We start from the raw sequence: 13268 nt of genomic DNA on the forward strand, positions 1-13268 counted from the left end.
AGAAGATACAACCATAATTATCTATGTGCCCAACACAGGAGCACCTACATGTGTGAAACAAATAATAACAGAATTAAAAGAGGAAATAGAATGCAATGCATTCATTCTAGGAGACTTTAACACTCCACTCACTCCAAAAGACAGATCAACCAGACAGAAAATTAGGAGACAGAGGCACTGAACAACACATTAGAACAGGTGGACCTAACAGACATCTACACAACTCTACACCCTAAAGCAGCAGGATACACATTCTTCTCAAGGGCACATGGAACATTTTCAAGAATAGATCATATATTAGGCCACAAAAAAGAGCCTCAGTAAATTCAGAAGGACTGAAATTGTACCAACCAACTTCTTATATCACAAAGGTATGAAACTAGAAATAAATTACACAAAGAAAATGAAAAATCCCACAAACACATGGAGGCTTCACAACATGCTCCTAAATAACCATGGATCAATGACCAAATAAAAACAGAGATGAAGCAATATATGGAGACAAATGACAACAATATTCAACACCACAAAAATCTGTGGGATGCAACGAAGGCCATGCAGAGGAAAGTATATTGCAATACAGGCCTACCTCAGGAAAGAAGAACAATCCCATATGAACACTCTAAACTCACAATTAATGAAAAACTAGAAAAACAAGAATGAATGAGGCCCAAAATCAGTAGGAGGGACATAATAAAGATTAGAGCAGAAATAAATAAAATCGAGAAGAATAAAACAATAGAAAGAATCAATGAATGCAAGAGCTGGTTCTTCAAGAAAATGAACAAAATAGATAAACCCATAGCCAGACTTATCAAGAAAAAAAGAGAGTCTAACACACATAAACAGAATCAGATATGAGCAAGGAACAATCACTACAGATGACACCACAGAAATACAAAGAATTATTAGAAAGTACTATGAAAAATTATATGCTAACAAACTGGATAACCTAGAAGAAATCGACAACTTTCTAGAAAAATACAGCCTTCCAAGGCTGACCCAGAAAGAAACAGAAAATCTGAACAGACCCCAATTACCAGCAATGAAATTGAATTGGTAATCAAAAACCTAAGAACAAAACTCCTGGACCAGATGGCTTCACTGCTGAATTTTATCACACATTTAGTGAAGACCTAATACCCATCCTCCTTAAAGTTTCCAAAGCATAGAAGAAGAGGGAATACTTCCAAACTCATTCTGAGGCCAGCATCACTCCAATACCAAAATCAGGAAAAGACACCACAAAAAAAGAATATTACAGACCAATATACCTGATGAACATAGATGCAAAAATACTCAACAAAATATTAGCAAACCGAATTCAAAAATACATCAAAAAGATCATCCATCATGATCAAGTAGGATTTATTCCAGGGATGCAAGGATGGTACAACATTCAAGAATCCATCAACATCATCCACCACATCAACAAAATGAAGGACAAAAATCACATGATCATCTCCATAGATGCTGAAAAAGCATTTGACAAAATTCAACATCCATTCATGATAAAAACTCTCAACCAAATGGGTATAGAGGACAAGTACCTCAGCATAATAAAGGCTATATATGACAAACCCACAGCCAACGTTATATTGAACAGCGAGAAGCTGAAAGCTTTTCCTTTAAGATAGGGAACAGGACAAGGATGCCCACTCTCCCCACCTTTATTCAACATCCTTGTAGAGGGCCTAGCCACAGCAATCAGACAACACAAAGAAATAAAAGGCATCCAGATTGTCAAGGAAGAGTTAAACTGTCCCTATTTGCAGATGACATAAATATTGTACATAAAAAACCCTAAAGAATCTACCCCAAAACTACTAGATCAAGTATCTGAATTCAGCAAAGTTGTGGGACACAAAATTAATACACAGATATCTGTTGCATTCCTACACACTAACAATGAACTAGCAGAAAGAGAAATCAGGAAAACAATTCCATTCACAGTTGCATCAAAAAGTATAAAATACCTAGGAATAAACCTAACCAAGGAAGTGAAAGACCTATACTCTAAAAACTACAAGACACTCATGAGAGAAATTAAAGAAGATACCAATAAATGGAAACACATCCTGTGCTCATGGATAGGAAGAATTAATATAGTCAAAATGACCATCCTGCCTAAAGCAATCTACAGATTCAATGCAGTTCTTATCAAAATACCAACAGCATTCTTCAATGAACTAGAGCAAATAGTTCTAAAATTCATATGGAACCACAAAAGACCCCAAATAGCCAAAGCAATCCTAAGAAGGAAGAATAAAGCAGGGGGGATTATGCTCCCCAACTTCAAGCTCTACTACAAAACCACAGTAATCAAGACAATTTGGTACTGGCACAAGAACAGACCCATAGACCAATGGAACAGACTAGAGAGCCCTGACATAAGCACAACCATATATGGTCAATTAATATATGATAAAGGAGCCATGGACATACAAAGGGGAAATGACAGCCTCTTCAACAACTGGTGTTGGCAAACTGGACAGCTACATGCAAGAGAATGAAACTGGATTATTGTTAAACCCCATATACAAAAGTAAACTCAAAATGGATAAAGACCTTAATATAACTCATGAAACCATAAAACTCTTAGAAGACAATATCAGCAAAAATCTCCTGAATATAAGCATGAGCAACTTCTTCCTGAACGCTATCTCCTCTAGCAAGGGAAACAAAAGCAAAAATAAACACATGAGACTACATCAAACTAGAAAGTTCCTGTATGGCAAAGGACACCATCAACAGAACAAAAAGGCATCCTGCAGTATGGGAGAATATATTGTAAATGACATATCTGACAAAGGGTTAACATCCAAAATATATAAAGAACTGACACATGCCTCAACACCCAAAAAGCCATTAAAAAATAATCCATTAAAAAAATGGGCAGAGAATATTGGGAAAATGGGAAGAGACAATTCTCCAAAGAAGAAATTCAGATGGCCAACAGGCACATGAAAAGATGCTCCACATCACTAATCATCAGGGAAATACAAATTAAAACCACAATGAGATATCACCTTAGGCCAGTAAGGATAGCCAGTATTGAAAAGACTAAGAATAACAAATGTGGCAAGGATGTGGAGAAAGGGGAACCCTCCTACACTGCTGGTGGGAATGTGAACTAGTTTAACCATTGTGGAAAGCAATATGGAGGTGCCTCAAAAAACTAAAAATAGAAATACCATTTGACCCAGGAATCCCACTCCTTGGAATTTACCCAAAGAATACAACTTCTCAGACTCAAAAGACATATGCACCCCTATGTTTATTGGAGCACTATTTACAATAGCCAAGATATGGAAGCAACCTAAGTGTCCACCAGTAGATGAATGGATAAAGAAGATGTGGTACATATACACAATGGAATACTATTCAGCCATAAGAAAGAAACAAATCCTACCATTTGCAACAACATGGATGGAGCTAGAGGGTATTATGCTCAGTGAAATAAGCCAGGTGGAGAAAGACAAGTGCCAAATGATTTCCCTCATTTGTGGAGTATAACAATGAAGCAAAACTGAAGGAACAAAACAGCAGCAGATTCAGACTCCAAAAAGGGACTAGTGGTTACCAGAGAGGAGGGGTGTGGGAGGGAGAAGGGAATGGAGGAGTATTCTGTTTAGTACACATGGGGGACAATGTAGCACAGAGAAGGCAACAGTGAATCTGTTGCATCTTGCTGCACTGATGGGCAGGGCCTGCACTGGGGTATGGATGGGGACTTGATACTATGGGTAAATATAGTAACCACATTGTTTTTTCATGTGAAACCTTCATAAGAGTGTAATATCAATAACACCTTAATAAAAAATTTTAAAAAAATAAGATGTGGCACATATACACAATGGAATATTATTCAGCCATAAGAAGAAAACAAATCCTACCATTTGCAACGACGTGGATGGAGCTAGAGGGTATTATGCGTGGTGAAATAAACCAGGCAGAGAAAGACAAGTAATAACTGATTTCACTCATTTGTGGAGTATAACCAACAAAGCAAAACTGAAGGAACAACACTGAAGGAGACTCACAGACTCCAGGAAGGGACTAGGAGTTAACAAAGAGGAAGCGGGTGGGGAGGGTGGGTGGGGAGAGATGGGGAAGGGGACTAAGGGGTATTATGATCAGCACACATAATATAGGTAGGTCACAGGGAAGGCGGTCCAGCATGGAGAAGACAAGTAAGGACTCTAATAAACACCTTACTATGCTCATGGACAGTGACTGCAATGGGGTGGGCAGGACTTGATAATATGGGTGAATGTTGTAAGTTCATGTGAAACCCTCATAAATTGTATATCAATGATACCTTAATTAAAAAAAAGAGAGAGAGAGGATGCTAACAGTGGGGATACAAAGCATCAAATTCTGGATATATTTGGAAGGTAGAGCCAACAGGATTTGGTAACAAATTGGATCTGAATGAGCAATAAAGAAAAAGGCAAAAATAAGTCCAAGTTTTTTCACTTGAGCAACTAAAAGACGGAGTGCTCCATTTACTAAAAAGGGGAGTACTGCAGGGGGAGCAGGTTTGGGGTGAGACCAGGAGCTCAGTTTCAGGTATGTTAAATCTGGGATGTCTGTTTAACATCCTAATGGAGATGCTGAAGAGGCACTGGGTAAAAAGTCTAGAAAGTTAGTAGAAATTCTGGTAAGAGTATGAATTTGGGAAGTTGTCAGTTATAAGACTGGATGAGCTCACCAAGAGAGTGAATGTGAATAGACAAAAATGGCAGTACCATGACTGGGGTCGTGGGCACTCAAACATTTAGAGGTCAGAGAAATGAGAAGGAACCAGAACGAAAACTAGAAAGGAGTGACCAATATGGTAAGAGTAGAATCAAGAGAGTGGCATCCCAGAAGCCAAGTGAAGAAAATTTTGCAAGGAAGAAGGAATAATAAACCATATCAAAAGCTACAGATAGGTGAGGTAACAAAAGGATCCAAATTTGACCTCTGAACTTCATATCTTGATAGTCACTGGTGACCTTCAATAATTACCATGTGACCTGGTAAAGGGGTATTTTGCTGAGGTGGTTAGGCTGAAAGCCTAAATGAAATGAGTTCTATGAGACAACCGTCAGAGTAACTACTCTTTTAAAGAACCTTTAATGGATACTAAACAAGTAATTGAAAAGTTGGCACGACACAAGACCTTACAAAAGGAAAAAAACCTTAACTTTACAATGAAGAAAACTGGCAGATGGCACCTTAACCCAATGATCAAAGCTAACATCGCCAGGAAGGGGGCAAAGACATTATGTGCTCCCTGATATAACAATCATTTCTGCAGCATTCCTGCCAAAAATGCACATTCTGAGTCTAATCATCAGAAAACAGCAGATAAACTGAGGGACATATATAAACTATAAAATAAGTGTAACTATCCTGTACTCTTCACAAATGTCAAAATCATAAGATAAAGACTGAGAAACTATTTCAGATTCAAGACTAAAAGGGACACAACAATCAACTGCAAGGTGTGATCCTGCAATGAATCCTGGACTAGAATTTTTTCTTTTGCTATAAAGAACACTTCTAGGACAATTGACAAAATGTGAACAAAATTTATAGATAACTTATTGTATCAATGTTAATTTTCTCATTTTGATGATGGAATGTGGTAATATAAGAGAGCATCCTTGTTTTTAAAGAAACACACATGAAGTATTTAAAGGTGAAAAGGCATTGTATCTGCAACTTACTGCTAAATGAACCTAGAAAAAATATGCTTAGGAAATGACAAAATATGCATTTAAAATGTTGACATTTTGTGTATGGGAGTCACGGTGTAGGGAATACAGAAATTCTTTGAATTATTCTTTCAAGTTTTCTATAAACTTGAGTTATTTCAAAGTTATGTCATTAAAAGAGAGAGAGAGAGAGGAATGGGAGAACAATCAGAGACAGCAAGTGCAAACAACTCATTCGAGGAGTTTTGCCTTAAAGAGTAGAGAAATGAGGCAGGAGCTGGAGGGTTTGGTTTTTTTAAAAGCAGCTTTGAGCTGTACACTGATGAAAATGCCCCAACAGAGATGCTGAAGTATGGGCAAACTACTGAAGCAATGCACTTGTATAAGTGGAGAGGAGACAGAGCTAACGCACAAGCCAAGGCTGGCCTCATCTAGGAGCTCATCCCTAGGAACGGGGGGGAAGGCAGAGCATATGGGCAGAGACGAAGTTAAGCTGGCAGCCACAGTGGTGGGGCCTACGGGAATTCCCACCCAACTGCTTCTACCTTCTCAGTTAAGCAGGCAGACTGGAGAGAAGTAATCAGCAACTGTCTGGAAAAGTGTAAATGTAACAGGATTGCTTGGCAACACTGAGGGTCCACTTCACATGATGATGGCCATGAATTTTAAGTGAGACCAGTAAGCAAGGACAGATGTTTTTCTCCATCTATACTAAGCTGTGCATGTACAGAATAAACAGTCGGATTTAACAGAGACAGGCTATTGCCAGGCAAGTACAATGAAGATAGAGAGGCAAGGAAGTAACTGTAATGCAATTTACACTGAGTAAAAGGGAAAAAAGCACAGGAAAGACGGTAAGTTGATCTCTTTCAAACAGTGATAAATGCTAGAAAAGAAGCAAAACAGGATAATGTGACAAAGAATGACTGACTGTAACAGGAAGGACTACTTGAAGACCGAGTGTTTGGGAAAGAAATTGTGGCATGTAGGTTGAGACCTGAATGAGAAGCTCACCTTCCCACAATTTCCCAGCAAAGAGAAGGAGCTGATGACGAGCAAGGGTCTCAGTGTGCTCTATAAAAAAGATTAGCTTGGGTGGCTGGAGTAGTTAAGACAGGCCAGAAGTCATATGAGGTCAAGAGGTGACAGAAGCCATACTATATAGGGTCTGGTCCAATGATAAGTTATTGTGAGGTGTTTTAAGCAGGAGGATGCTCTAATCTTACTGACATATTTTGTTTTAATCACTGGCTATTGGCTGTGGAATGAAATAGTACAAAGCCCTGGAGTTACAAAGCAGAACAGGATATTCTGTCCTTCAAAGCACCTGCAGTTATAGGGGAAATGAGATCTGGGAGTTGTTTCAAAATGCAGGGAGGGGCAGCTGGCAGAGACTGGAGGGTGGGAATCAAACAAGATTGGTAAAATGTTCATTGTTAAATTAGGGTGATGGGGACAACACAGGGTGGGATGTTTCAAAATGCTATTTTCTCTATTTCTGTGTAATCTGAAATTCTCCTTAAGGTTTAACTACACACAGTAAGAAAAATCGAGGCCTAATTGTGTGGGTGTGAGGAGAGAGGTTGTATGTACACGTGACATAAACAGATAATTTCAATAAGGTGTAATGAAGAGCAAATCCTAAGTGGTTTGGAAAGGCAGTGACAAATAAGCAGGGAATTGAAAAGATTTTGGGAGGGAGCCCAGGGGCAGCACAGCAAGGGGACCCAAGCAAGAGAACTTAGGCCCAGAGGCAAGAAGGCCCAGGAACTGACAGATTTTTTAAAGCAGCAAACAGGATCATTTTACCTGAGAAAGCTCACTCCAGCTGCTGTATGGGAAATGGATTAAAAACAGCAAAACTGAGGACAAGGAGACCAGTTAAGCAGACTGGATATAATCCAAGCCTGAAACCGTAAACTGTGCTAAGGGAGTTCCACTTTGGAGAGACCACTCAAGCTCCTATTTACTTACCTTCATTTATCACCTCAAGTAGACTAGAAATTCTCTGAGGGAAAAGACTCTTCTTATTGCTCTACATAGGGATGAGTAATAGTAGCTAATATATAATAAATACTCAATAAATGTTGTTGAATCAAAGTCTATGGGGAAGCAAAGGAAACCCTACACAGAGTTCCATGTATTGAGGATCCAATACAAGAGACACAGGCAGAAAAAGTTCAAGACAGGACAGACCACGGGCAGGATTAAAGGGAGTGTCTAGTTTCCACATCACCCTTAACTTCTTCACTCAAAATTCTACTTCAGACACGAGGATAAAATAAGCAAGCCACTAAATTCATGTAGCTTGCCTTGAAGGATGAGGGCAAGACTTGAAAGAGATGATGAAAGAAACCACACATTTATAGGTAGAGTAGATATTTTAGAAACCACATGAATTAAGAATTGGAGGATTTAGAGGGAAGAAAAACAGATAATCAGCTCCTGCTCCTGAAACTAGGCTGAGACAGCAGAAGCACAGTTCTGTCACCTTCACCAGTGAGGAGTAATGTTAGCATATGACTAATGAGGTTGTCCCTGATAAATCTGGGGCTAAGAATACTGAACCACCCAGCAGGTTGTTGACAACCCTCTTCCTGAAAGGAAGCAGAGATGGGAAGGTCCTAGTTACAAAGGCTGGACAAGGAAGACCTAATGTACATGGGTCTTGAAGGATGGGTAGAATTTTGGGAGAGGACTAGGAGAGGATGGAGCGTAGGAGATAAATATTAAAGAAGCACCTATTATAGCTTCAACACACTATATATCCTTAGAATCAGTGCCTTCACCTGAGCAAGATGATGGGGGTTAAATCTCTGACAGGAGCAATAATGGGAAAAATATAGAAAGGAGTGAACAGACCTGAACATTACTCTGAGGATAAAAACAATGGGACTGCATATGGGGTGTGTGAGCAAGAAGAAAGTGTTAAGGATTATATATGAATTTCTAGCTTGCAAAACTGAATGGGTGTTAGATTGTACACTTAATATAATCCAAAGGTCCCTTCTAAGCCAGTCTACAAAATCTGCATGATCTGTCCATTGCCTACCCACTTCCCCAATGTGGGCTTAAAATATCATAACTCAACTGTTTTTCTCTACTAATCAGTGATGTGTGCCTTGAGAAATGTGATGTGTTCCTTAAAGGAATGTTGTGTCTTAACCAAGGCCAGTTCCCGCAACATTGTTATCTCCCCTATTGTGCTGTGCTGGGAAGCGCTGCAGAAGGAGTTGTGCACTGAGAACACAACAAGCCAACTGCTGTATGCATGAGATCACCAACTGTCCTCGGATGTATTTGTGTGACTAATAAATACGAGAGGTGCCCTCTCAGCACCACTCTTGAATTGATATGCCTTGAGTTCCCTGGCTGGCCTACTAAGGTCTTCAATACCTCATCGCGTCGCCTCCTCTATCTGCGGGTTGGAGATGGGGAGGAGGCCGACACCGCAGTCTCATGGTGCCACTCTCTTCCCCTCCACCTCTGAACCCCAGACATAATACCTCTCCTTTTCAGTTCCCTCCTACCACAGAGCCTTTGCACTGACTGAACCGTCCCCAACATCCACTGTCTTTCCCTCCCCAACTCCTACACATTCGTGACGGTCTCACCTTAAACTCCAGTACCTCAGAAAAAATCCCTGCAATTCTGCAGATTGGGTCGGAGGTCTCTAGTATACAATTCTCAGTGTTCGTAACACTGTTTAGAGCCATCGCATCTGTAACTGGAGGGCCCAGTACCTGGCTCTCAGTAAGAACTCAGTAACTACTTCTTTGTTGAATACGTCCATACACTAAGTCAAAATAATCCCCAAAACAGATACTGCAAGAGGAAAAAGAAGCTAAAGACATACATTTAGAGAACGACAGGGCCTGGAGTTTAACCTATTCGTGTGTTACTTTCAATAGCCTAGCAATAGGGCAATGAGTTTCTACTGGCGTTTGATAAAGGAGAAATGCGTCAGTCACGTGCAGATTGATAGGGGAATCACTTTTCTGCCCCCAGCTCTCCTTCCCTTAACTTCCCTCATGCAGCTGCAGAGTACCGCGCCCCCGGCGCACACCTTCCAGCAGGGCAGCGGGCACGCGGACCACAAACTCACCTGGGCCCCGCCCACCGTCCCATGCAGCCGCAACAGGCACATGAGCCCGGGCAAATGTGGGGCTGAGCGGACTGGATGATGCACAGGAGCAAGGGTGGTCCCAGCTCTCGGCTGCAGCAACCCGGACACGCTTTCCAGCAGCAGCAGGCGGAGACGCGGGCCTGAACCTACCGCCGAGAGACCCCCGGTCCCACCGGGGACCCCAGCCGCGGAGCCCGCGGAGGGCCCGGTAATAACGGCTGCCGCCATCTTCACCCGGACTCTGGTGGTGGCGTGGCGCGATGACGCAAACACACCGCGACTGGCGCCTTGTGAATAGGGGGCTGTGGTTCCTCGCGCTGCGTGCCGGGACGTTAGATTCCCGAGCTCTGGTTGAGAGGGAGCAGCGCGGCTTGGAGGGGCCGCTGCACCAGGGCTCCAGGGCGGAGGGCGTTTAGTTCTCCCGGAGTAAAGGGCTGCCGGGTGGGCCAGACCTGCCGGGCGCGGTCCAGTGGAGCTTAAAGAACACGTGGTCCAGACAAAAGGCGCCCGTGCTCGAAAGCCGTCCAGTTAGCTGACGGAGTCTCAGGATACTGTCGATCTAGGCATCGCTGCATCCTAGAGAATTGACCTCCTTGTCCGAGATCGTAGACATTTTACATTTACGACTACAGAAATGATACATGGCGCCTTGCAAAAGCAAAACAGAAGGCATGAAGTAGAACTCTCCCTCCTGCCACATCCACTCTCTTCCCAACCCTCAGTAATGTGTATACTTTCATAATACTAGTCTGTGCACGAACACATAATACATAGTTTATTTTACAAGAGTGATGTCTGCACTTGGCTTTTTTCACTCAATATATATCGTGGGCCTCTTTACGCTGTTTTTTAAACTGCATGGTACAATGAAATGGGTGCACCATGATTTTAACAATTATATTGCTGAATACTTCAGCTGCTCCAGTTTTTCACTAACACTTTAGTGAACAACCTAGTATCTCTGTACTTTTGTGCACCAAGATAATCTAATACTTTGAATCTAATAAGAGTCAAATCCAAGAGTCATCTTTTCCTCTCTTACTGCCCTCTAACTAATCCTTCTTCAAGTCCTGGCATTCTGCCTCCAAAATACATTAACACAGTGTGGGTATTTTTTCTGTTTATCTCCTCTACAACTCCCACCTAAGTCACTATTCTCTCACACTTGGCCTCTTAAAATAACCTTTTACAATAGCCTCTTTGCTCTCCTTTATTCCCTCTTGGCCCTCTGGTCTCTTCTCCACACTGAAACCAGAGTGGTCTTTTCAAATGTAAGTCAGTGCTTAGCCCTCTCTGCTTGAAGCCCTTCAGTGACTTCCAAATATGACATTGAATGAAACCCCTTCTTTTCAACTTGGCCAACTAGAATCCACATGATCTGAGCCTTATTAACCACCTCTCTGACCTCAAGAGATACTACATGGATCATTCTCCCTCTCTTTCCCTATCCTTGAGCCAAACTAGCCTTCTTTCTATCCTCCAGCAAGCCCAATCCCCACCTCCGAGCCTTTACACATGTTGCTTTTGCCTGGAAAAACTTTAATTCTGTGTGATTGGACCATATTGCCATATGTAAAGAGGGCTCCTTTCTAAGTAGTCCCTACTCTAACCCCCATCACCCTCTACCATGTTACCCTGATTGTTTTTTAATGACTCACTCATAACACTCTTCAAAATTTATTGACTCTTTCTTCTGTCTAAAATACAAATCCCATGAGTGGGGACCTATCTTCTTTACTATTTTATTCTCATCATCTAGAACAGTGCCTGGCCTATAAAAGGAGCTCAATGAAATATTTGTTGAGTGCATAAATTAATGAGTGTGAGATGAAAGAGAATGCCTATTTTTAATTTTGACAGGAACTGGTAAAATGCCATCTAGAAAGATTACATCAAATTACACCCCTGCCCACATGAAAAATGGTGCTCTCTATACCTCATACATTATCACAATACTCGGTTTATCTTTTTAAATTTCGTCAATCTGAATGATGAGTAATAACATCTCCTTTCACCTCATTTTCTCTCATTAGTGAAATGGAGTAACTTTCCATATGTCTGGTAGACATTTGTATTTCATCTTTATAAATTATCTTTTCATTCCCTTGACCCATTTTCCTAGTGGGTTGTTCATCTGTATCTTACTAGTTCATAGGAACTCTCTGCAGTTGTGAGAAATTATTCTTGATTATTATATATGTTGCCAAGTTATAAGAGGTTTCTTCCAGTTTGTCTTTCTATTTTATTTGTTATTTTTTAACCTCTTAGTCTTTTTGAAGTAAGGTGTTATAATAAGGGCACAGACTCTGAGCTAGCCTTGTAAGTTCAAACACCAGCTTTGCCTCTTGCAGTTGTATGAGCCTGCAAGTTACTCAGCTGTGCCTCCATTTCTTCATTTGTGAAGTGATAATTATAAAACCTTAGCTCATAAGGTTCTGAGAATTAGGTGAATTGTTATTTCTAAAGTTCTTGGAACAATGTTTAGCACATGGTAAATACTCTGTGTTAGCTGTTATTTATCACTGTCAGGTTTGATTTCTTGGAGGCTTTCCTTAACCTCCAAGATTATAAAAATATTCTTTTTTATTTTCTCCTAATATTTTCCTAGTTTTATTCAGTGCATTTCAATCTTCAACTCATCTGGAATTTATTTTGTTTAAGATATGAGATATATAACTCTTTTCCACCACCACCCCCCCATATCGATAGCTGGCTGTTTCAACCCAATTTAGTGACTATAACATTCTTTCTCCACTGACTGAGATGCCACAAGGGTCTGTATCTGGGCTCTCTATTCTGTTTCTTTGCTCTATTTATAATTATTGTGCCAATAACACAATTCTCATTATTTTTAACATAATAAATTACATGGTAAGACAAATGCCTGCTTTATTCTTATTTTTCAGAATTTTCCTGGCTATACTTGAAAGCTGATTCTTCTGATTATGTTTAGAATCAAGTTCCCCCCAAAAGTCCCATTGTTACTTTGATATGGCATTAAATTTATAGACAATTTGAGAAGAAATGACATCTTTAAAATTATAGTTTTTCCCATCTACGATAAGGTGTGTCTCTTTCATTCTTTCTGACCTTAATGTTTTTCTAAAGCTGTCTTGATATTAGTATCTTTTAATACAGTATCTTTCATGCCATGCAGACTGAAAGGGTATCTCGCTGCGACCCTCCTTACCCAGAACGACTCAGGAGACACGGGCCCACGCAAGAGACTTTATTAACTGAAGGAGAGAGTAGTTGCCCCAGAGAGGGGGTGGGGAGAGAGAGAGAGAGAGAGGGAGCAGCAGAGAGAGCAGTGGGACAGAGAGAGCAGAGAGCAGAGAGAGAGAGAGGGAGAGAGAGCAGGGGGACAGAGAGACAGAGACAAAGAGAGAGAGAGGGCAGCAGAGAGACAGACAGAGACAGAGGGCAGCAGAGAGACA

The 13268-nt window shown here is 40.9% G+C and overlaps 1 protein-coding gene across 3 annotated transcripts in view; it reads right to left on the reverse strand.

The window, feature by feature from the left end:
* PELP1 (proline, glutamate and leucine rich protein 1) overlaps positions 1-13268 on the reverse strand; it is a 51777-nt gene that overhangs the window by 21133 nt on the left and 17376 nt on the right. For 2 of the 3 annotated variants that reach the window (XM_037026811.2, XM_037026809.2), the window contains exon 1: positions 9811-10102. The exons of the other annotated variant lie outside the window; for it this stretch is intronic. In XM_037026811.2, coding sequence (XP_036882706.1) covers positions 9811-10059 — 249 coding nt within the window. In that variant the 5' untranslated portion in view covers positions 10060-10102. Of the gene's footprint in view, positions 1-9810; positions 10103-13268 lie in introns of those variants that run through there. 3 annotated transcript variants of the gene reach the window in all.

Source organism: Manis javanica, chromosome 4 (genome assembly GCF_040802235.1).
Source record: "Manis javanica isolate MJ-LG chromosome 4, MJ_LKY, whole genome shotgun sequence".
In the NCBI taxonomy this organism is placed as follows: Eukaryota; Metazoa; Chordata; class Mammalia; order Pholidota; family Manidae; genus Manis; species Manis javanica.